Here is a 26,424-nt window from a genome sequence, read left to right as displayed (position 1 = left end):
GCAGTTCTGAGATAGGATCCGAAGTGGTGCCGGGGTGTAGGCCATGTTATAAAGACTGGGTTCGGAGCCCGGTGGGGCACCAGTTTTGGTATGGGGCGGCTAAGCTGTCGTGTTGTCTCCTCTAGGCCCATTGCTTTGTCCCCCCACATGCCGATCGTTAAGGTGGTAGAGAGACAGAGGTTGGGAGGAGAAAGCGATAGGTCTCTCAGCCACGTACAGCCAGCTGTCGCAGAGGGAGGCGGCTGGAAGAGCGGAGCTGGGGAAGCAATAGACCACTATGCGCGGAAGTGTCAAGGTTAGGCAAGGTGTTGGGAAACAAGGAGGTACACCCCTGTTCCTGGTCACCCCACCCCATTGTTAGGTACTGAAGGGAGGCAGCCGGGCGAGCACCAGTCAGGTGGCGGCAAGGAAGAAAAGGGGAAAGAGACCAGAGAAAGAACAAAACAAAACAAGGAGGGGGAGGGGGGAAGAGAAGGTAGGTTGTAAGTAGATAAGTAGATGTACCCCCTAATTGATGGGAATTCGTGTGTCTGAGTGGTTGGTTGGTGCAGAACCGCTCTCAGGATATACCTGGCGCAGCCTCAGCGTCAATTCCCTGAGTGTTTGGTCACACACAGGTATAGGTGGGCGTGCATGTCTGGTTTGTCCAGTTTGACCTGTCTTTGTATCCGGGTTGGGTTATGTGTTCTGGAAACTGATCAAGTCTCATTCATCGTCCACTTCTAATAGCGTGTTGGATGCACTCGTTGTAGTATGGTCAGTGAATGATAGTGACAGTGGGTGTCATAGGGCCTTGGAGCTGTATGTGTTCGGTAGGGATCTACCAAGGAGAAGGTCCCATGTGCCCATCCCACTCCGTATTAAGTAACTGAAAAGTTGGTTTTCTGAGGTTGTGTTGGTGTCATGTTCCTGTTCATTTTGTCCTGCCAGTCATTTTCTGTACCTGAGTTGTGTCATGGTATGGTGTATTGGTGGTGAATTCATTGGCTAGCTATGAGATCTGCATCCGGTTTGATTATCAACCCTAAGTGAGGGATGGCATTTAGAAGTGGTCAGGTTTGGTCCAATACCCAACGTGTCTTGCGTATGGGACTCTCGTCATGGTGAGGTTAGGGATGTCGCACTGGATGGTCTCTGGATCTCAGTATAAATATGCCCATGTCGGGTGAAGGGGATGGTGAGGGTGTACCTGATTTCGCCAGGGAGATGTGTGCTGTGTCCAGAGGTCTCGTGGGAGGGTTGGTGTCCACCAGGCCCGGACTGGCCATCGGGCACACCGGGCAAATGCAGGGCCGGCACTATCCGAGCACCGGCCCCGCTGTTTTCCATGGCGGGCCGGTGGGGAGATCAAATAGCTCCCTCTCCGGCCCACTTGAATAGAGATGCGGCTGGGGAAGGAGAGGAGGACCCGGCGGAGCTCTATTTTGCAGCTCTGCCGGGTTCCTCTCTCGAGATCCAGAGCGTTGCCATGGCAATGCCCCCGATCTTGCGAGAGTAAACTCTAGCCTGCATGCTAGAGTTCACTCACCACTGGACCACCAGGGATGGTGTCGGAGTGCTGGTCCCCCTCTCCCAGATTCCACTGTGCCGTATATAATGCCTGCTTAGATTTTTGTATTTGTTTATTTACCCCCCTCCAACACAGAATCCCTTCTAACATTTACACACATCACACTCAGCACTATCACAAAACACATCATACACAGCACTATCACAAAACACATCACACACAGCCCTCTCACACACATCATACACAGCACCCTCAAACACATCATACACAGCACTCTCACACATCATACACAGCACCCACACATCATACACAGCACCCTCACACACATCACACACATCACCCACACACACACATCACCCTCACACACATCACCCTCAGCACTATCACAAAACACATTATACACAGCACTCTCACACACATCATACACAGCACTCTCACACACATCATACACAGCACCCACACACACATCACACTCAGCACCCACACACACATCACACTCAGCACCCACACACACATCACACTCAGCACTTTCACAAAACACAGCATACACAGCACTCTCACACACATCACACTCAGCACTCTCACAAACATCATACACAGCACTCTCACAAACATCATACACAGCACCCTCACACACATCACACTCAGCACCCTAACACACATCACACACAGCATCCTCACACAAATCAATCACATACAGCAAGGGGTCAAGTCCTGGAGAAAAAAGTGTGAGAACTCACCCATGATTCCCACCCTTAAAAAAAAATAAAAAAAATTACACTCCTATGCATATAGTGCAGTGCATGGTGTGTATAATGAATGTAGTGTGTTTGTAGTGAGTGCAGAGTGTGTATAATGAATGCAGTGTGTTTGTAGTGAGTGCAGAGTGTGTATAATGAATGTAGTGTGTTTGTAGTGAGTGCAGTGTGTATAATAAATGTAGTGTTTGTAGTGAGTGCAGAGTGTGTATAATGAATGTAGTGTGTGTAGTGAGTGCAGTGTGTATAATTAATGTAGTGTATTTTTAGTGAGTGCAGAGTGTGTATAATGAATGTAGTGTGTTTGTAGTCAGTGCAGAGTGTGTATAACGGATGTAGTTTGTAGTGAGTGCAGAGTGTGTATAATGAATGCAGTGTGTTTGTAGTGAGTGCAGTGTGTATAATATATGTAGTGTGTGTAGTGAATGTAATGTGTTTGTGGTGAGTGCAGAGTATGTATAATGAATGCAGAGTGTGTATAGTGAATGTAGTGTGTTTGTAATGAGTGCAGAGTGTGTATAATGAATGCAGTGTGTGTGTGCTGGATGAAGTGTGTGTGTGTGTGTGTGCTGGATGATGTGTGTGTGTGTGTGTGCTGGATGATGTGTGTGTGTGTGTGTGCTGGATGATGTGTGTGCGTGTGCTGGTGTGTATAATGAATGCAGTGTGTGTGCTGGATGAAGTGTGTGTGTGTGTGTGCTGGATGATGTGTGTGTGTGTGTGTGTGTGCTGGATGATGTGTGTGTGTGTGTGTGTGTGTGTGCGTGCGCTGGATGATGTGTGTGTGTGTGTGTGTGTGTGCTGGATGATGGGTGGGAGAAGCATTTTTTTTTAAACTTTATGTGTTTTTATTTTATTTATTTTATTCCCCCCTCCCTGCTTCTTACCTTGTCAGGGAGGGGGGAGATCGCCCTCACACAAATCACCCACAGCACCCTAGCACCCTCACACACATCACACACAGCCTCCATCACACACACACATACTGTACCCCTCACATACACACTACACACCTCACATACACAAAGAAACCTCCCTAACACACTGCACCACACACATACACAATACTTCCAAACATATGTGTATATATATATATATATATATATATATATATATATATATATAAAAAGTGAAAAAAAGATAGCACTCCCAGGACTTGTAAATAAAAATAAAACTTAACTTTTAATCAATCAGCAAGAGGTCGACGTTTCAGTCTGTTAACCACAGACTTTCATCAGGACTAATGCAAAACACCATAAAATGACATATATATACAATAAATACATATTGGTAATCAACTTACCCACCACCAAACCAATTACGTCTCCCTGTCAGCTCCGGCTGGGTTTGCCGCGGGTTCCGCCGACGTCAGTGCGTGCGTCGCGATGACGTCATTACACGGCGCCGGCGTCATCACACCACGTGACCACACGCACGTCGGCATCATGGGGAGTGTTGTCATGGAAATAGACTCCATGGCAACCAAATAAAAACAATGGTGAACGGCTGAAACGGCATTTAGAAGAACACTTAAATAACATTACTTAATCTAGATACATAAGTGTAACTACTATCCCCATATAGCAGGGGGATTCAAGGCTTTTAACAATTATAGTTCTAGGCAGAACAATATCATAGATAAACCTCTAAAGGGGCAGAACACTGAAGGGACGAACTTAATAGGAAGCCCAAAGAGAATTACAATATTAAATGAACGGGCCCATAGTACTGGTATATAGAAAAAACCTTTACTTCCAGTAAAGTGTATACAAAATATACAATCACAGAGCCATCAGGGCCTGCTAGTCAAATAGCCTGTCATGGTGACCCAGCAAATTTAGCGACTAAGAAAACAATTGAACCAAACAATGTCCAAAGTAATTGGACTAAGGTATGAAAATCTATAAGGAGACTGGGTAGTGGGCCCAACTGTATATTAACCACTAGGTGGCTTGCAGGAATGATTCTTAACCCCTTAAGGACCAAACTTCTGGAATAAAATGGAATCATGACGTGTCACACACGTCATGTGTCCTTAAGGGGTTAAATAACCAGATAAGGAACAACATATTGGGGAAAAAAAAATAGATGAATAGTATCAGTAAAGAACACATGTGGAGAACCCACTATGTGGATGGGTCCCCGTGCCAATGTACTAACTATACTGGTCAATGTTGCATACAGACACATAGAAATATGAAAAAGTATGAAAAATATAGAAATATGAAGCGAATGACCATCCTCGAAACTGGACAGCCAGGGAGGTAGCTTAACCCCAAGGGCGGGCCCCCAACACCTATGCCAGTATACATCAGGTCATCCAAAGTATTGGATTATAAGAACACAGACAACGAATATTTTTCATTCAGTCCAAGAGGGTGGACTGTTTGTAGTGTCCTTATCCAGAACAATTCTCTTTGTAGGAGCATCCTTTTGCGATCACCCCCCCTCCTAGGTGCAGGGACATGATCAATAGCCATGAGCTTCATAGATGGCAAATTGTGGCCAAGTTCAAGAAAGTGCTTCGCTACCGGTAACTCCGACTTCTGGTCCCTATATGCTGTTCTGATGCTGGACCTATGGTTTCGGATGCGTTCCCTCAGGGGCAAGTCCTTTTTCCCAATGTACGTTAGACCACAAGGACACATGAGTTTATATATCACGAAATCGCTGGTGCATGTTAGTCGATGTTGGATGCGAAAGCTGGTTCCCGTATGTGGATGTGTGAACGTCTTTCCGGGAATCATGTGTCCACAAGTCACACATCCTAGACAGCGATAGCATCCCAGATTCTGTGGAGTACTACCCTTCGTATAGCAGTGAACTGGATCGGTGTTCACTAGCAGATCCCTCAGATTTTTGTTCCTCTTGTAGCAAAACATAGGAGGATTCTGGAATATTGGAGGTAATGTCACATCATTGCTGAGTGTTCTCCAATTTGCCTCAATGATTTGTTTAAATTTGAGTGATGATGTTGTAAACGTGGTGGGGAAGACCAATCTGTCGGTCTTTGCCTTTGGAGCAGGAGTGTCAATTGTAGCCAAACCTCGGTCAAGTGCCTTCTGTAAAATCTGGCATGTATATCCACGTTGTCGAAACTTCTCCCACATTAACCCTAACTGTTCTTGGGCTCTTATTGGATCTGAGTTGTTCCTCAGGACACGCAAGAATTGCGAGTAGGGTAGAGAGTTTTTTAATGAACCAGGGTGAAAGCTATTGGCCTGAAGTATAGTATTTCGGTCCGTCGGCTTAGAGTATAAAGTATAAGCCAGCCTCATCCCCTCACGTAGTACTGTGATGTCCAGGAAATCAACGGATGCCTCATCCATCACCGCTGTTAGTTTAATGTTGCTGGTGCTTATATTGATGGATTGAACCATCTCTTTGGCCTCGGCTATAGAACCAGTAACCAACATAAAAATATCGTCGATATATCTTGCATACTTCAGGATACGGTCATGATAAGGTTCCAGAATGTGTCTGGTTTCAAATTCAAACATGTACCCGTTGGCATACATGGGTGCCATGGCTGCACCCATGGATGTACCAGCAATTTGTCTGTACCACTCCGTCTCGAACCTGAAGTAATTCTGGGACAGGACTATTTCTAAGAGCTCCAACGTATACTCTATAGGAGGTCCTGTATAGTGCGTGGATTGCGATAATATCGATCTCATAGCATCTATTCCCTCTTGGTGGGGTATCACGGTGTATAGACTTGACACGTCACACGTCAATAGAACAACCGGTTCAGAAGGTAATATTGTCTCGGATAATAATCTTACGAAACTCGGGGTGTCCTTTATACAGGTTGGGAGATGTTCAATGGGTTCTTTAAACAAGAAATCCAGCCATTTTGCCAGAGGTTCCAGAACTCCCCCAATCGCCGAAACTATGGGGCGGCCTGGAGGTTTGTCCAAGTTTTTATGGACTTTGGGCAATGAATAAATCACAGGAGTCCTTGGTGAAGTTGCTTGGAGATATTGGTAAAGTTCCATAGAGATATAGTTGGAGCGAAGCCCTCTTGATATACATTCTTCAATCTGGTTGATGACTAGATCTGTAGGGTCCTTTGATAATTTGGCATATGTGGTGTGGTCCGACAATTGTGATAGAATTTCAGAGCGGTAATCGGAATAATTCTGGATGACAATGCCTCCCCCTTTGTCGGCCTGACGGATGATAATCTCCTTATCAGCACACAAGGATTTGATAATGGCTCGTTCATTCTTAGTGCAGTTAGAATGATGAGGAAGCTTGTGTTTCAAATGGTCAGACGACTCCTTCTGTACTGAGCGTAAGAAGGACTTAATAGATATTTGGTTGGGCATAGGGTCGAATGTGCTCTTCATTCTAAATTTGTTAATAGGGTTCGTTGTATCCATAGTTTTGGTCTTAAAAAAATCTTTCAATCTTAACGACCGACCAAATTTATATATATATATATAAATACAAAAAATGAAGGCTTGCACTCACGGTCTGTTGTTTGAATTAAAACAATTCTTCTTTATTCAAATATGGTTGCTGTCATCTCATCAACGTTTCAGCCACATCAGTGGCTTTCATCAGGATCAACTCAGCATACAAAATATATATATATATACACACACAGACACACAGACACACACACACACAAACACACTACACTCCTAACATACACACTCTGGATCCCCTATACACACATACCACACCCCTAAACACACACTCTCTACAAACACTACATCACCTATACACACAAACACACACACACAAACACACTATAATATGTATGCACACACTTGCTACATCCTCTATACACACATTCTCTACAGCCCCTAGCCCCTAGCCACATATGCATTACATTACACCACAAACACAACACAACTAAAACCGACCTTATTACACAATACCACACCACAATCAGCTCACTCTACACACACGCAATACCACAAGCAGGCTCCAAACACATGAACAATACTCTTTCCTTTTTGTCTCCTGGTATCCATTTATAGAGACACCAGAGACAAGTTGCAAGGAAACACAGTGCAAGCATGTTATTAAATTTGCTTGCGCTGTGCTGAACAAATACAGGGCTTTTTTCTCATGCTAGAGCTCTTCAGCAGAGCTCTGCGCATGGTCTGCCCTGGAAGAGCATTGAACTAACATGCTTATTTTGAGAGGGGGCGTGTTTGTCATTAGCGATGACAAAACACACCCTCTCTGCCCCGCCCCCTTCTTAGTGGGCCGCTGTGATAAAAAAATGCCTGGGCCGAATTTTTTTTTCCAGTCAGGCCCTGGTGTCCATTGTTAAACTGGGGCGTGTCGCAATCAACAATACTTGGCCCTTTATAGCAATGGAAGTGGTGACCTCAGGGTCTGGGTTCAGTAGCTGTGGTTGGCACTGAAAAGGAGTGGTTAAATACATCATAAAACGTTACATGACAGTAATAGGTATACGGATGCATGGAGAATAATTTCAAGTCTTAATCTATATTTTAGTTTGTCTCCTAAGCTTCCGGATAACATACTTAGGCTGTCCCTTGCCTCCTTCCCCATTCCTTGCTTCATTTATCTGTTCTTACTCCTCTACATTGTGACTGCTAGGTTCTATGGTCTTGCCCTTGTCTCCTCATCCCAATCCCAGTTTATTAATTTATTTCTATTTTTCCCTTCTCCCTCCCCTTTTTTCTTTTTTTTTTTAATTGTGTGGTTATGGATGATTCCCCCCATCCCTCCCTCCTCCCCCACATTGTATCTTTACAGACCCCAGTTAGCCCCCCACTAGATCTTGTGGTGATATGAGGGCTTGCAAGTAGTAACTATACCAGTATCCTTACTCTTATTGTGTTCTGTGGCATTGAGTCTTCCAGTGAAGTCCCATCTGACTCCTCTCAAGTCTAGATTAAACATGTGCTGTGTTCCCTTCCATCCAGGGTCCACCAGCAACAGGTAGTCCCTCCGATCAAGGTGTCCCCTCAGGCTTGAGTCACAGGTATAAGCGGCAATACGTGAAACCTCATATCCCTTAACACCCCCCCCCCCTTCCAAAACCAAGTCTCAGGTACCCAGGGGGCAATGTGAAGCTCTTCAGGCACAAATTGGAGTCTCAGGCGACTCCGGGCCCAGCTATTGATGGAAGCCAAGTGCCCAGTTGGAATGTGGGGGTGCCGGGGTGCAGGTTGGGGAGAGGTTAACAAGTGGGGGAAAGAGTAGGCTATCGTGAAACCCCATCTCCCGTAACACCTCCCTCCCAAAAAGTCCCAGGGGGCAGTGTGACGATCGTCCAGCCCAAATTGGGGTTATCAGGCAGTCTCGACCCTAGGCCCCTAATCCCGGCTCCGAGCAGAGCTATTGTTGGGACACAAGTGACCAGTTGGAATGTGGGCGTGCCAGAGTGCAGGTAAGGGAGAATTTAACTAGTGGGGGAAAGTGACAATTTTGTACCTTCGCTTGAGGAGTGTCCGTCAGTGATGTGAGGCATAGAGCAGCCCTCAAGGCGTAGATGTGTAGAAATCTGTCTGTGTAATCCAAGGCAACTGGTCCTGCTCCTCCTGCTAGCCTAATTTATTCCTCTGGTAGGTTCAGGTCATGGTGCCTCCGGGGTTCGGGGTCTCCCGGGGAGCCCCCTAGTCTGTGTTGCTGGAGTCGCTGTGGTGGCGGTCCAGGTTTCCTTGTGACCGGTCCCAGGATCCAGCCGCTGACCTCCGTGAGGCTAAAAGGGAATCCCCATTTGTATGGGATGTTCCATTCACGTAGTTGGAGCGTCACGGGCCTTAGTGCTCTGTGAGCCTCCAGTGTTAGAGGTGACAGATCCTGGAACAGGGTAACCGCTGCCCCTTGATATTGCCATGAGGGTCTGGCTCTAGTTTTGTGCATAATCTTCTCCTTTGTGGAGAATGAGTGGGAGCAGCAACTTATGTCTTGCGAGGTTCCGTCATCCAGTCTGGGTCGTGTCGCTCTGTGTGCTCTATCAAATTCTATACGTGCAGGTGCAGGCGGGGGCGCCGGTGAGTCGCTCATATTGGGGTCTAGCATCTCGTGGGTAGGGCTCTGTGGTGTTTGCAGGAAACTGTCCATAGGGCCAGGGTGAAACGTCCCTGGTAGTTCCTCGATGTCTAGGTGCTTAGGACTGCCCATCTGTCACTGTTGTGTATGGTGGAGTGCGCTTTTAGGAGCTTCGTTAGAGAGAGCAGTAAGATCAAGCAGCCATTACCGTCAGTGTCCAAACCACGCCTACTTGTTTTTTGTATTTTTAATTCCACAAGAAGAAATGTTAAACTGGGATTAGTGCTTACATGAAATTACTCCAACAGTCTGTGTGCATTAATTAACATGTGCAGAATTGGTTGCAGCAGTAGTTATGACTGTGGCAATGAGTATTTTTGACAGTGTCTGCTTTATGTTTTCCTGTTTATGGTAGTGTGAGAAGGAATGTGATTGGCAGTGGCTGCAATACTATCTCTGGCAGACCAGCTCTGGTGTGATGTAAAGTCTATTAGAAGACCAGGCAAAATGCTGCTCTCATAACGTTGTAAAAATAGGACATACATTTGTTACCGCTTATATAAGCAAATATTATGAAATGATTTGCCATAAAATTATATATGCCACACTCAAATGCTTAATAATTTCATTACTCCATCCATGACAACACAGCCCTAAAAACTGTGATATAAGTCATCAAACTCTGAATATTATATAGCACTGCTTAAAAATTTATATAGACATTTCCCAGGCCTTCTTTGCAATGTATTAAGTTCCTGGGCAGTAGCAAAGCCAAAATGTTCAGAACATCTGTAAACCTTTTAGTAAATCCCATTGTCTTAGTCAGATTCTCTGTTCTATTTATTTTATGGCATAACTAGTAATGTGTCCAAGACTGGTGTTACTGTGACCATTGTTAAAAGCTTTGTTTATGAGTTAAAACTCACTCTAGAAGTACAACCCTTGAATTAACTTGTAATGTCACAGCTGTTTCTGCTTGTCTTCGACCAGAGATGTCCTGTGTACACATGACCTATGCTGCTTAATGTGCTGGAAACCTCAGCAGACCTGCCACGCGGCAGTAGCAAGGTCCCATTGAAACCCAATTTAAGAAGCTTCATTATAAAATGAACTCACAACTGAAAATGAAAAGCAGCTGCCGTAGTCTACTTTAGTTATCCCTGTTTTCCATGACTGCTTAAAATTGATGGGGAGTCACATACGTTTATGGGGGGTGTTTAATTTGTCAGTGTGTTCCATGTAACAACAACAAATTAACCTAATTAGGTCTTAGAAGGGAATCGTATCTCCAGCAGGCTGGTATTCTAGCTTCTGTGTGAGCAGTGATCCAGCAGCAGATAGACCATGGCAGAACAAATATCAAAACGATTTTCAGCATAAATATAATGCATACACTACTGTTAAGAAGACAAGAAAAAAAGGACGATTTTAAATGATCAGAATCATATTTCTATGATTTCTATGTGCTTGATTCAAGCTGTTGTGCACTGTAACTGAAGAATTAAGCCTGTCTATGAATGACAAGAGTGAAAATTAGGCCTTGTGTCATATTATTGGTCAAATAAACAATATTGATTTATTAGTGAATTATTTATTCTGTTTAATTTAGACACACTAATTGGATTCACACAACAATGTGAACTTATTTAAGTAAAAAAAATGTCCACCACTAATAATAATTGATAAAAGGTTAGAACGTGCGGGGCATAATATTTTCTTACCTTCTTTGATTATTATTATTTTGTTTATGGAAATGTTAATCCTTTTCCTGTTCTGTGTGACACATTATTCTGTTTACAAAACGTTATAACTATATTTATATATGGGGGATTGTAACTCCCATTAATCTAAAACACTACTGGGATGTGTGTGTACCATTACTGTCCTTACTACTTAGTACCTGAACATTTACACTAACACTAGCCTATAATATATATTACAATTTAATATTTCTCACAGAGGAGACTGCAGGCCCTTTTTTGATATCACTTTTCACTTTCGTGATTTTTTTTTAGGGCTGCTGGAAGCTCAGTCTATTGGTGACATCTGGTTCTTTTCATCTGATGTTGGTCTGCAGATTGCTAGTTTGCACACAACATAATACCTATGGAGAAAAAACTCATTAGCACATGCCAGTTTTATTATACTTACGTGGGACCTGCACTCAGGAAAAAAATACAATGTCACCCAGTTGGTGGTTTCAAATAACATACACTCTGTACATGGAGTTGAATATAATAATATTACTTATTAAAAGTTTTATTCTTACCAGTTTTTCCAATAAACGTGTTGTTTTAGGTTTTACTCCATTTGAAATCTCTTCCTTCATCCTAGAAATAATAATAACAAAGTATTTAACCAGGAAAGGTACATTCAGATTGCTCTGGTTTTCAAGTATGTCCTGGGGATGTTACCTTAGCCCAACATCCAGGGGTTGTTACTATTACCCAATTTAATGGTACTCATGTACACATTATTTCCTTTTTAGGGAACTATACGGTAGAAGCAAAGTAAATTAAACAACAGAGAACTGAGTAATAACATGTATTTATACAACTGTTAAGCCACAGGTAAGTATTAGTACATATACATTATTTACACTTTAATTGCAAAAGGATTTCACGGCTTGGACCCTTGTGCGCCCATGGTTGTTCCAGTCTTCTGAGATATTGCTAAAACAGACTTAAACAAAGATATTTAAGGGAGAGAGCGTCAGGTTACTCTTTATAGGGTTGGGGGGGTAACCCCTAAAGCTGATAACTTGTACATAAACAAAAGTAAAGGGGGGGGGGGGGGAAGAAATACAAAAAACCTATATGAAAAGGAGTAACCCATGTATAAAACTTAATTTTTATTGAAGTCCTTGTAAAATCATAAATCTAATAATTATATATAAAAATGTCTCTATGTATAAGAGACATAGTAAAAGAGAATCATTGTTTAGAAGTTATGTCTTTATCTTAGTAGAGAATAGCTGTTAGACTTTGAAGAGAAATAATTATTTATGGATACAAATCTATCTAGTAGGGCTACTTAATCTAGTTATAATGTGTCTAAAAGAAAACAAAACAACATGTAACTAGATCAAAAACAAATACCTCCATGAGTGTGTAGTGACAAAGTATCACACTCTAGAAACTATAAGGATAAGGAAGAAAAATAATATCTATTGCACAAACGCCGCTGACCGACAATATCATTACCAACAATGAGTATGGGTAGGTAGTGTCTCAAAATAGCATAGCAGTAGCAACATTCTACTGTCTCCCAAAGGTGCATAATGACCTACAAAGGAGACCCATAATCTCGGGTAATTACAGTCTGACAGAGAGAACTAGTAAATTCCTGGATTAACTTGTACAACCTTTGGTAACAGAAATGGACTCCTTCATTCGAGACACCAAACAAACACTTCTGGTATTGGAAGACCTAACTGTCCCCTCATATACATTACTCACCAGTTTGGATGTTTTTGCATTATACAACAACATCTGACACGAAAAGGACCTTTAAGGCTGTGCTTTCTTTCTGGTCAAAACTGATCGGCTTAGCCCCTTGGAACAATCTTATTTTATCCCTACTGAAATTTGTGCTAACACATAACTGTGGCAAATGTGCCTATGCCACAAGCCAAAGGAGGAGCCTGCTGCATAGCCTCCTGCCCAAGGAAAATGGGCCATGTAACCGACCCTTAAAATACTTGTTTTGTGTGTTTTCCCTTTTAGTTCGGGAACCAAATAAACTCACAAATTGCGGACCACCTCTGGGCTTGTTAACTCCTATTAACCTCTGCTGACACCGTTTGTATGCACCATTTGTATGCACGAACGCATGGGAACTGAGTTAGCGGCCATTTTGTCGCACAAACGCAGGCAGCTGTGTTTGGTCGTAGAGAGCATGAAACTGAAATCGAACAGACAAACTCGCGAACACAGCTGATTCTTTTCCAAGAATCTCAGGAGAGCACCGTTCAGTAGGATTGTTCACACAAACTATGCAAACAATCGCTACCTAGGAGCCAGAGGATCAGTTCGGTGTTTCATTCAGTTTTGGACTCCCGAAAATGACCGACTGCTACCACTTTTCTTATGGAACTATTTTGGGCAGTAGCCACGTGTGTGGTCAATCAAAAATTTACCCCGGTGGCGATTCGGCTGTGTTTGCGGGATTTAAGCACTTTTTTGATATGTTGGGCGCTCAGATCCAGGCTATCCGGGGATATAGGACTTGAGGGGATCCCTTGTAGTGCGGCCATGGGATTGGCCTGTGCACCTAGTTATGCAAATCTATTCCTAGTGTGGTGGAAAGAAACTAGGGTGCACATACGTATGTACACCAGGTTTACCGACTGCATACTCAAATGGGATCGCTATATAGATGATGTCCTGGTGTTCTGGACTGGCCCCATAGCTTTCTTTGAAGAAACAATCAATAATAATGACATAGACTTAAAACTCACCCATGTCATACACGAGAAAGAACTAGTATTTTTGGACTTAAAAATGAACATCCTTGAACAGGGGGGAAGCCAAGTAAAGCATGTGACTTTATACTCCCTACAAAATCGGTTGTTAGTAAGCAAACCTCAGTGGAAGTTGCCATAAATTCCTTTGTAAATTGCAGCTCTATAGATGTGGTTTACCTAATCACCTGTGTCACCGGTGTTGTTTTTTGTTCTCCCCAAGTTTAAGTCAAGTAAAGCATGTGACTTTATACTCCCTACAAAATCGGTTGTTAGTAAGCAAACCTCAGTGGAAGTTGCCATAAATTCCTTTGTAAATTGCAGCTCTATAGATGTGGTTTACCTAATCACCTGTGTCACCGGTGTTGTTTTTTGTTCTCCCCAAGTTTAAGTCAAGTAAAGCATGTGACTTTATACTCCCTACAAAATCGGTTGTTAGTAAGCAAACCTCAGTGGAAGTTGCCATAAATTCCTTTTGTAAATTGCAGCTCTATAGATGTGGTTTACCTGATCACCTGTGTCACCGGTGTTGTTTTTTGTTCTCCCAAAGTTTAAAGGGTAATCCAGACATGGACCCCTTGCTCACGGTGCATTTAGAAATATCGGCTATGCCTTACTGACGATGCCTAAAAAGGTTGAAATGATCATATAGGGTTGCTGTATCTATCATGCAATGGCTTAAGATAAGCTAATATCAGCTTGAGATCTGAGCAGGGACCCAACGAAGGGGAAGCTATTTGAGCTATTGTCCATTCTCAGTAGTCTCTTGCACATTGTTTTTTGCTCTCCGTTTTATCCTGCAAACACTTTCTTTGGGTGTTTTGAGGGAACCCCATTTACTCAGACAAGCTGCCCTTATTTTTGTTTTTTATGTTTGCTCATTCTCTGTTTTTGAGTATATGTATTGTGTTCTGGCATTTTAGATCATATTTTCCCTTCTAGATTTCACCTAATTATTTTAAAATTGATAATGTCTCATAATTAACCTACCTCCCATGTGTTTGTTTTTTCCCCCCAATAAAAAACACTTCCTTCAATATTTATTATAAATAATACATAAAATACATACATAAAATATTATGTGCTGAGGATAAGACTGTGAGCAGGAACAGATTAAAATTGTCCAGAGCCCAAGGAAGGTGCCCTGGGCTCTGGTCCCACCCCAATAACTCTCCTAGTAGTGTGGCTGAGGAGGATATGCTGCAGCGCTGTACTCCCTCCTCAGGACCAACCTTTTAACAGCAACATTATGTTGTAGAGGCTGGAACATAACTCTGCTTCACATAGACTCTGTAGGGGTTGAACACTGAAGAAGGATCGTAGACAGTGTACCTATTCATTGGCCACATTACACATCAATGTAACATGCTGGAACCCACCGTATCATTCCAATAGCCCGGAGATATTACTGATGCCTGCCACTCGGTCACTTTTTGGAATATTCCAGCCAGCCTGGCTGGGATATTGCAGCTGTCCCCAACAAGCTTAAGTTTCAAGATATAAACTAATATGTAACATAAAATATATAGTAATGGACCAGATCATAATATTAGGCTGGAATAATTCATTACTTACCTTTCAATATGTAAGTTGACACGCTGTTTTTGTAGCTCTATTTCAGCACGTTCTTTTTGGGTCTTTGCTTCCAATCTGTAAATATATGGCAGAGTATCATTAAAATATACTTGCCAATATCTGTATTACAAATTGAATTTTCGGGAGATGACAAAAAATGCACAAATTACATTTTGAAAAGTATTTAAAAGGCACTTACATTGCATAGTCATGTCGAAAAGTTTTCCTTAGCTTTTGAGTTTCCTTAATGACTTCTTGATAGGTTGGGCCAACTGGCGTAATTTGATTACAGTTAAGTAAAAAAACTACGTTTATTAACAAACATGGCTTTCATTCACATTGATTATGAAATTAAGAAGACCTACATCATTTTATGTGACATTTTTAATTTTGAAAGATATATTTTTGTCCAAATCAATTTACTTAAGATCTATTGATAACTTATGTTTGAATGTGCAGATAAATTTTATGGAATAATTAATCTAAAGTGAACTTTTACCATTTTCTATGTAATTACCTCATAGAATAATTTCATAATTCAAGCTTATCACATACTTAGACTTCATAACTTAGTAAATGAACACTCCTGACCACTAAGGCACCTCAACTTGAGTTAACAAAGTGCCTCCTCTGTCTTATTTTATAAATATGCTAATTTTAAGGGTAATTGGTACGATATAACTCCTAGGATGCACCCTTCTGGTTATGAGACAAAAGGTTGTGGGGAGAAAATACAATTGTGAAGTCACAGAAATGTTTCCATGATTGTGCCAATTTAAGGTGTCCTGCTTAACAATCGGTATACTATACACAGTGAGAATGATGACAATAGAATCTAGAAGCAATGGTAGTTCCAACTAGATTTTAATAAATATTTGCAAACTAAAGGGCATTATATTCTGCTTTTCACAAAGAGTGCTAAGTTTATTGTACTAAAACCGTACCTCGTTGTGTTGTGAGTTTGGCCAGTGCCAAGGGTATTTTTGCCAAATTTGCTACTAAACTGAACTGTGCTTTTTCTTTGGCTCTTAAACTTTTCCATTTTTTTTCTTTCCTAAGTAGATTGTGTTTGCTCTAATAAAAATGTTATGACATAAATAAAAAAAAACTACAAACACTATGTTCTATGATTAAATTGGTTGCAGACATGAAAAGGTGTTCCTATGCTTTTGACTAATATGTGGCACGTAGCTAAAATCTCTGATCCAAGATATTTTTAAGGAATTAAGAAGGCACATGCTATCAAAGTGATAATCATTTTGATATTTCAAAATGCGGAGAAAATTTAATCTGGCACCATAATCGTACAAACTGCTGTTAGTGGCAGTTAAGTCATAGAAACCAAGTTTTAGCTGCCCTTTTTGCCAACATGATCCTAAAATAAAGCCTAAAAAAGACTTAACTTCTTCACAAATGAATATGCCCCAACATTGACATTGCGCAAAGTGGTACAACAGTGGACAGGGTAAAAAGATTCGGGTCAGTAACACAAATCAAGTTACTGGTGCAGCCCAAAGAATTGGCATGTTAGATGGCATTAATGCAAATGTGAACCATGCAGGGAGAATGGTTTTTAGTGCTAATGTGGAGCAATGTTGCGGCTACTGCTGAACTATATACTACATATATTGCCAACATTATTCAGTACTCACTCAAATTAGGCATGGCTCCATTCAGTGCATATTTTCTCTCTGCTTAAAATTACCCTGTCTTTAATGCTTCAGCTATGTACAGGTATGCCAAAAAAACTTTCATTAATGTAAAAAATAAACTAAATTAATCACAATACGAGGCTGGCTTACATGAAAAATTATCTGATGTCGAAAAGGAACACTGCAAAAATGTTTCGTGAATACTAACATTATGTTCTCAATGGTATTTGGAATAAAGTCCAATTTACGCAAACAAAATTCCTAACAAAGAATTAAGACAAAACGAAACTATGACTTGACCACAGTCTGTTCATAACAATATCTTGGTGTATGGTTAGATATAAATCTCTTGCTTGGCTTACATATTCAAAAAGTGCCACTCAAACATTACCACTAACCAGGCATTTTGTTCGTAAACAAATCCTGTTTAGATCCCCTGATAAAAATGGATTGAACAATACATACCAATGTGTAGTACATTAAAAAGTCCAATGAAACTGTCTTAAATAAATATTCTAAGATATTGGGACAGGACAACTGGGGCAGGCTCATTAAGGGGAGGTACATAAGCCAGTGTATGAAAATTTGCACTTTTTCCCTGCTTGTATGGTTAATATTTGGAGCATATCATTGTTAATCCTTAAATGAGTGTTGTCAATGTGACTAGTCACTGGTCCTTATGGGGTTAATGCAAACTATTTTTTCTTAATCTGTACCAATATTCTACTCCGCTTTTACTGAATGAATCACCCCCCTATCCTCCAGCACACACACACACACACACACACACACACACACACACACACACACACACACCATTCAGGCCAGCACACACACACACACATCATCCAGCACACACACACACACACACACACACATCATCCAGCACACACACAAACTCACACACATCATCCAGCACACACACACACACACACACACATCATCCAGCACACACACAGACATACATCATCCAGGCCAGCACACACACATCATCCAAAACACACACACACACACACACACATCATCCAGCACACACACAGACATACATCATCCAGGCCAGCACACACACATCATCCAGCACACACACACACACACCATCCAGGCCAGCACACACACACACACACACACACACACACACACATCATCATCCAGCACACACACACATCATCCAGCACACACACACATCTTCCAGCACACACACACACATCATCCAGCACACACACACACACACATCATCCAGGCCAGCACACACACATCATCCAGCACACACACACACACACAAACACACACATCATCCAGCACACACACACACACACATCATCCAGCACACACACAGACATACATCATCCAGGCCAGCACACACACATCATCCAGCACACACACACACACACACCATCCAGGCCAGCACACACACACACACACACACACACACACATCATCATCCAGCACACACACACATCATCCAGCACACACACACATCTTCCAGCACACACACACACATCATCCAGCACACACACACACACACATCATCCAGGCCAGCACACACACATCATCCAGCACACACACACACAAACACACACATCATCCAGCACACACACATCATCCAGCACACACACACATCATCCAGCACACACACACACACACATCATCATCCAGGCCAGCACACACACATCATCCAGCACACACACACACACACACATCATCCAGCACACACACACACACACACACACACACACACACACACACATCATCCAAGCCAGCACACACACACACACACACACACACACACACACATATCATTCAGCACACACACACATCATCCAGCACACACACATCATCCAGGCCAGCACACACACACATCATCCAGCACACACACACACACACATCATCCAGGCCAGCACACACACATCATCCAGCACACACACACACACACACACATCATCCAGGCCAGCCCACACACATGATCCAGCACACACATGCACACACACACACATCATCCAGGCCAGCACACACACACATCATCCAGCAAACACACACACATCATCCAGGCCAGCACACACACACATCATCCAGGCCAGCACACACACACATCACCCAGCACGCACACACACACACATCATCCACGCCAGCACGCACACATCATCCAGCACACACACACCATCCAACACACACACACCATCCAACACACACACACCATCCAACACACACACACACACACCATCCAGCACACACATACACACACACCATCCAACACACACACACACACCATCCAACATACACACACACACACACATACACACACACACATATTCCAACATACACACACACACATCATCCAGCACACAAACACACACCATCCAGCGCACGCACACACATCATCCAGCACACACACTTCATCCAGCACACACACACTGCATTCATTATACACACTCTGCACTCATTGCAAACACACTACATTCACTATACACACTCTGCATTCATTATACATACTCTGCACTCACTACAAACACACTACATTCACTGCATTCATTATACACACTCTGCACTCACTACAAACACACTACATTCACAATACACACTACATTCACTACACACTACATACACTGCATTCATTATACACACGGCATTCATTATACACACTCTGCACTCACTACAAACTACATTCATTATACACACTCTGCACTGACTACAAACACACTACATTCATTATACACACTCTGCACTCACTACAAACACATTACATTCACTATACACACTCTGCACTCACTACAAACACACTGCATTCATTATACACACTCTGCATTCACTACAAACACACTGCATTCATTATACACACTCTGCACTCACTACAAACACACTGCATTCATTATGCACACTCTGCACTCACTACAAACACATTGCATTCATTATACACACTCTGCACTTACTACAAACACACTACATTCATTATACACACTATGCACTCACTACAAACACTCTGCACTCACTACAAACACACTGCATTCATTATACACACTCTGCACTCACTACAAACACACTGCATTCATTATACACACTCTGCACTCACTACAAACACACTGCATTCATTATACACACTCTGCACTCACTACAAACACACTGCATTCATTATTCACACTCTGCACTCACTACAAACACATTGCATTCATTATACACACTCTGCACTCACTACAAACACACTACATTCATTATACACACTCTGCACTCACTACAAACACTCTGCACTCACTACAAACACTGCATTCATTATACACACTCTGCACTCACTACAAACACACTGCATTCATTATACACACTCTGCACTCACTACAAACACACTGCATTCATTATACACACTCTGCACTCACTACAAACACACTACATTCACTATACACACTCTGCACTCACTACAAACACTAAATTCATTATACACATTCTGCACTCACTACAAAAACACTACATTCATTATACAGACTGCACTCACTACAAACACACTACATTCATTATACACACTCTGCACTCACTACAAACACACTACATTCATTATACACATTCTGCACTCACTACAAAAACACTACATTCATTATACAGACTGCACTCACTACAAACACACTACATTCATTATACACACTCTGTAATCACTACAAACACACTACATTCACTATACACACCCTGCACTGCACTACATGCATAGGAGTGTAATCATGGGTGAGTTCCCACACTTTTTTCTCCAGGACTTGACCCCTGGGTTTTAACACTAGTTTGATCTAGTGTTAAAATAATGTCAGAACTGATGTCTAAGTGGAAAAAAAAGGCATATCTGAGTACTTTTTTTGCACAGATAATTTCAGAATACAGGACATGTGGCTGTTGTGTTTCTTAATTTATCTAGCAGGAGGTTCAGTATATTTATAGTGATCTGGGTTTTACATGAATGAAGTTATCTATTTACTCTTCTTATTAATCTACGAGGGTTTCCTTCCCATCCTATTATTTGGTGCGTCTTATTTTATGCCCTGTAAACCACATCACAAAACATGCCATCAATGACTGAACATCCACTCTTTAGAACAAAAACAGTATTTCTTTGTGGTTTTAAAGTATTCAAGATAAATTTACTTTTGTTCTCTTTTTTTAGCAAGCAAAAGATATAATGTGTTGACATACAGATTTCATTTAGCTTGTGTACCGACCTCACAACTGTTATCAGTTCCTTTGACGCTGTTGCATAATTTTTCTAGTTATTTATTGTTAGCTCCAATTTAGATGTTTTGGAGTCTTTACTTTACTTTGAAATTAAATTGAATCAAAGGTTTTCTGCTTTGTAACAGTCCGTATTTCTGCTTGGATTAATTTAAGAAAAATGTCATTAGAAAAATCTAAATGAGACAACACTAGCTTTACTAGTTTAGCACCCAGACCACTTCAGCTTAAAGGACCACTATAGTGCCAGGAAAACATACTCGTTTTCCTGGCACTATAGTACCCTGAGGGTACCCATCAGGGTTCCCCTCAGTCGGGCTCTAGGGGGTGGAGGGGGTTAAACTTACCTCTTTCTCCAGCGCCAGGCGGGGGACTCTCCTCCTCCTCTCCTCCTTCTCGGCTGAATGTGCATGCGTGGCAGCAGCCGCGCGTGCATTCAGCCAGTCCATAGGAAAGCATTCACTGTGAAAATCACAGTGAGAAGCGCAGAAGCGCCTCTAGCGGCTGTCAATGAGACAGCCACTAGAGGCTGGATTAACCCTATTATAAACGTAGCAGTTTCTCTGAAACTGCTATGTTTATAGAAAAAAAGGTTAATCCTAGCTGCATCAGGCACCCAGACCACTTCATTAATCTGAAGTGGTCTGGGTGCCTATAGTGGTCCTTTAATGAAGTGGTCTGGGTGCCAGGTCCATCTAGGATTAACCCTGCCTGCTGTAAACATAGCAGCTTCAGAGAAACTGCTATGTTTACATTTGGGTTAATCCAGCCTCTAGTGGCTGTCTCATTGACAGCCACTAGAGGCACTTCCGCGCTTCTCACTGTGATTTTCAAAAAAAGATAGATGGTGATAATATATCTGGTAAGAGAATTTGAATATCCTAAGCGCTATCAACTATGAAGACACTTTTAAAGAACCAATATTTTGTTACATTAGCAAAAGCAGACTTCAGCAACACAAATTAGACTTTGAAAAGACAGTATAAGCACTTCGCAGGAAGTCCATGACATTTTCAACATTGAATAATTAAAACTGTTTAGATGAAGCTCATAGGCACTTTTTGATTCTGGTCTGACTTTCTCTACTTCAACAGTTTTTTAAGCGCTTGGATTTAGTTGATGGAATGGCAAATTATGTCAAATACTGTGCACACTCACTAAACTAAATTAATCCTATTTTTTAGGTTTATTATGTCAAATATATTATATCTGACAGCAAAAAGCCAACTTGGTGGCTCTTAAAGATTAAAATAGGTAGATCTCTCTGCTTGCAATATTTTTATTATTCTATTATTCTCTGCTTTATTTGTTTTATTCCATGCATCGTTTCACTATTTGTTGTTTGTAACCCATTCTGTAGAGATGTCCAACATTTTTTATATTATAAACGATCATTTCCACTTGGACAAGTTGCTGTCTGCCATAAGAAAAACAAAAGCTCAGTAGCATACATGCCTAATTTGAGGTCCTTTAGTCCTGTTAACTGAATAATGTTTACGTTGTTTTACTTAGACTTCTCATGCACAACTCAGGTACATTTTTTAACATCCTTCTGCTTAAGGAAGTAAAATCTTTAAACGATCATGTGGTAGTATTTTTCCTTAGAACAGATTACAAATTTTAGGATCTTTGCTAAAGGGAATGCAAGAGCTAATCTTATTTTAAACCATTAATTCTGACCAAAATGGAGAAGCTGGAAACAATTATAAAAGTAAGCAAGGACACATGCAATTAAGCATACCCTTGGTTCCAAAGCACATTACAAAGTGATGGATAAACAAACGCGATTGGCCTTTAACCATTTTCTTCTGCCAAAACAAAATGCAGTAAATGTAGAAACGTCATGGTATGAGTAGTAATATAAATTAACTAATCTACACTGTATTTATTTCTGTTTACCTTGCAAAGTATTACCATTTGGACCCTCTTGGCATTTTGTTGTAATGGAGTCTCATCTGATATCTACCTAGAAATATTTGATGATTAGTAGTGGGGAAGTCCATGCTGGTTAATGACATAAATCTGTGATAATATTATAAACTTGCAGCTCGCATTCTTAAATGGTTGACAAAAGGAGCCACTATCGAAGTCAAGATTGGTGGGGGGAAAAAGTCTAAAAGTATATATAATATTAAAGGATATGGTAATTTTTTTATTTCAGTGCGCTTCAGTTTGTGATTTGCGCCTCTTGAGACAAACGTTGTGAATTTATGCCTCTCAAGATAATTTAAGACCAGCGGACTGTGTCCTCCAAGCTTGAAAAGCACATGGTGGAATTCTGGTCCAGGACCAATGCCATGAGACTGAAAGAAAATATATGAATTCAAATGAAAACAAAAAAATTCTGAATGTAGCTAATGTTTGAATTTAGTACTGAAACAAACATCTTACATTATGTATGTGATAAAGACAGCAAGCAGAAATTTTGAAGCCCCATTCAAAAGCAGTGAGCAGATCCCCCTATCAAACTCCCAGACAAGTATGCGCACACACACACACACATCTCCCATACACACACACACACACACACAAACAAATGCGTAAGAATGCAGGCAAACACATAAAGATACCTACTCCCCTTATGTTATGCCCGCCTTAACACTCAGCCACCCCCCAGCCTTGAATAAAACCTAACTCCAACATGGTTATTCACTTCAGCGGGGATTCAAAATTAATTTGAAATTCATTTGTTGAACTGAACACCTATTTTTTTCACTTTGAATTCTTATTTTAGTGAATAGGTCTGTGTATCCCATGTCACCAGGTACAGCAAAGTACCCATAATTTGGATGATGCTTGTATCTTAAGGAGTCTCTAAAATTCAATTTTTCAGTTGCTACTTGTTACTGTGCCTGTCATTACTGTTAGCAAGTAGCACCTACTTTCAGACGGCAAAGTGTCACATATTTTCTATGAGAGCTGCTAACCATTACTTAGCAACTAGTTTCCCAACTATGTGGTTATACTCTTTACTAGCTGCACTGCAAACTGAAAAGGCCTGGTGTAAAGAAGTTAAAGATCGCTAAATCCCTATAGATCCTATTGAAACCAAGTATTTTTCTAACTCTGTTACTTGCCCTTGTTCCAACCTTGTACAGCTGTTTCATCACTGTCTGGTCACACAGGGTGAAGTGTGCCGATCAGGTGTTTTTTTCGGTGCTTTTCCAGAAAGTCGCTAATGTGGCAGTGGTTGGCATGAATCGCAATAGCTGTACAATAGGTTACAAACATTGAGCAGCACAGCTGGATACTTGTTGTAATTTGTAGCCATTGTAAGATATCAATTGTTGGTAATAGTGATAGCTTACAGCAGCTTTTTACTACCAAGGGCATAAATGAACCCAAAACAGGGTTTCATAGTAGATCCCAAGTTAAATGATGGCAATGGGTCATCCCTTACACCATGATGTCAGCCGTCAATGATATACAACAAATGTTAAGGGGGGCGATTCATTTATGAAAGTGTCAATTTCTATTGAAATGTGTACTTTTTGTAAAATTAAATACAGAGGACATACTCTTCACACATAAAGCACTTCAAGAAGCTAAGCTGATTTGGGGATCTGGAATGTCCCTTTAAAAAATTAAGCAGCTTTAAATCTTACGTAGAGTGGTGAAACTACGTCTGTGTGTGTGCAGGATTGAATCAAGAAGCTGTTCAATCTACTTTATGGAAGTAATTAAGAACTATTTGTAATTTAGCACCTGCAACGTTTACTTCACAATGATTTATTTAATAGGCCTCATCATAGCAGAGAGTTATTCAATGCATTAAACTTTTGCTATTAGTCTGGTCCACATGGAATCAGAAAGTTACTAAAAAATAATTGGTAACATAACAGAAACCGGGTTTGCTTCATCTCCATAGTAAACGGACTGCTTCAGATCTATGATTGCCACTCAATTACCTAACGAGAATACTACGCAAATTCTCTCACATTTTGTCATTGAGATATGTCTCGAACTGTAATTTCCATAAATTAAATCTTTTAGAAATTCCTTCACATTATACACTATTTATTCTACCCATCTAACTGATATATTCACATATATAATATACATTATTGCCATTATACCTCTCTTGCAGGTACCACTTTTTCTTCTACTGTCTTGGGAAGACTTGTGTCTCTAGCATCTTGAATTAAGTCATCAATGTTAAAGTTCCATTGTCCTCTCCCATCTGTGGAAATAATCAGATATTTTAAGTTCTTCCAAAGGAGGTGAAGATCTAAACTGTTCATTAAACTTGCCAAAAGCCTGGTGTATATGATATGTTTCTATATTGCGTACTGAAAACCATTCAAATCATTGTAATTTGCTGTCATATGAAAAGCAGAGCTCTACTTCGATTTGGAGAGGCCATGTGCATTATGTCCTTTAAGCCACGGTTGACAATATACATCTTGCATACATTCAATGTTTGCTATGACAACTGCTTTTTACTATTATTACTATTTCAGTAATAATGTGGCAAATAGAGTTGGAAATGGCTAACAGACCAACTGGAATGCTGAGAAGCTTGTTTGGGCCTGATATATGGTTCATCAAAAAAGTAATACACACCTCCACATATGGATAATATTGTGCATACAGCTGGTCTAATAAAAGTGAAGGAATCTGGTGAATTATGGAAAAAGGAAGAGCAAATAATTAAATAGAATCTGTAGTGAACAATCAGTGTCTCACTTTAAAAAGGTATTATTTTTTTTTTTTTTTTTAATTCTTTATTTTTCTTGTGCATAAGAAAACATACAATCTTGCAGAGCCACGACAGCAGATGCAAGCATTTCAACAATCTTTATGTACGTGACAGAAAACCAGCACATTTTATAAATGTATATACATTGAGAATAACAAGCTTTGATAAAACATGGTGTTAATGCCTAGTTACACAATCGTATGACAAATTAGTTTCTGCTTAAATTTTTAGGTGTGTGGCATAGCAGATATAGTTTAAGATTTTGATATGTTTTATAATATAAACAGGCTGGGTCATTTAACGCAGTATAAAAACGACATAATGTGTATTATTAAGCTGCAAACAGGCTAGGTTCAGACGTCGATCTGGTAATAACATGAGATATACAGGCTTACATAGCTAGGTACCGACGCAGGCTAGTGCGATTCGGTATGTTTATAGTATTGATATGTGCGGGGCCCTGAGGTGGCCCTCCGAAGCCAGACACCCATCACCGAGACCACATAAAAATCAACTTATATCTTAGCAGCTAAACTACAGGGCAACCGGCCTGAGTGTGAAAAAGCTAATCTGTTAAATGATTA

The 26,424-nt window shown here is 41.0% G+C and overlaps 1 protein-coding gene across 1 annotated transcript in view; it reads right to left on the bottom strand.

Annotated features, from left to right (window-relative positions):
- Nucleotides 1-26,424, bottom strand: part of FAM227B (family with sequence similarity 227 member B) — a 342,090-nt gene that overhangs the window by 42,900 nt on the left and 272,766 nt on the right. Inside the window, exons 10-14 of the mRNA XM_063446303.1 lie at nt 25,218-25,321; nt 23,285-23,444; nt 15,489-15,567; nt 15,290-15,364; nt 11,522-11,582 (exon numbers count right to left, since the gene is read on the bottom strand). Of these exons, the coding sequence (XP_063302373.1) occupies nt 11,522-11,582; nt 15,290-15,364; nt 15,489-15,567; nt 23,285-23,444; nt 25,218-25,321 (479 nt within the window). The remainder of the gene's footprint in view (nt 1-11,521; nt 11,583-15,289; nt 15,365-15,488; nt 15,568-23,284; nt 23,445-25,217; nt 25,322-26,424) is intronic.

This window comes from Pelobates fuscus, chromosome 3, assembly GCF_036172605.1.
Source record: "Pelobates fuscus isolate aPelFus1 chromosome 3, aPelFus1.pri, whole genome shotgun sequence".
In the NCBI taxonomy this organism is placed as follows: Eukaryota; Metazoa; Chordata; class Amphibia; order Anura; family Pelobatidae; genus Pelobates; species Pelobates fuscus.
This window is presented reverse-complemented; position numbering and strand designations above follow the sequence as displayed.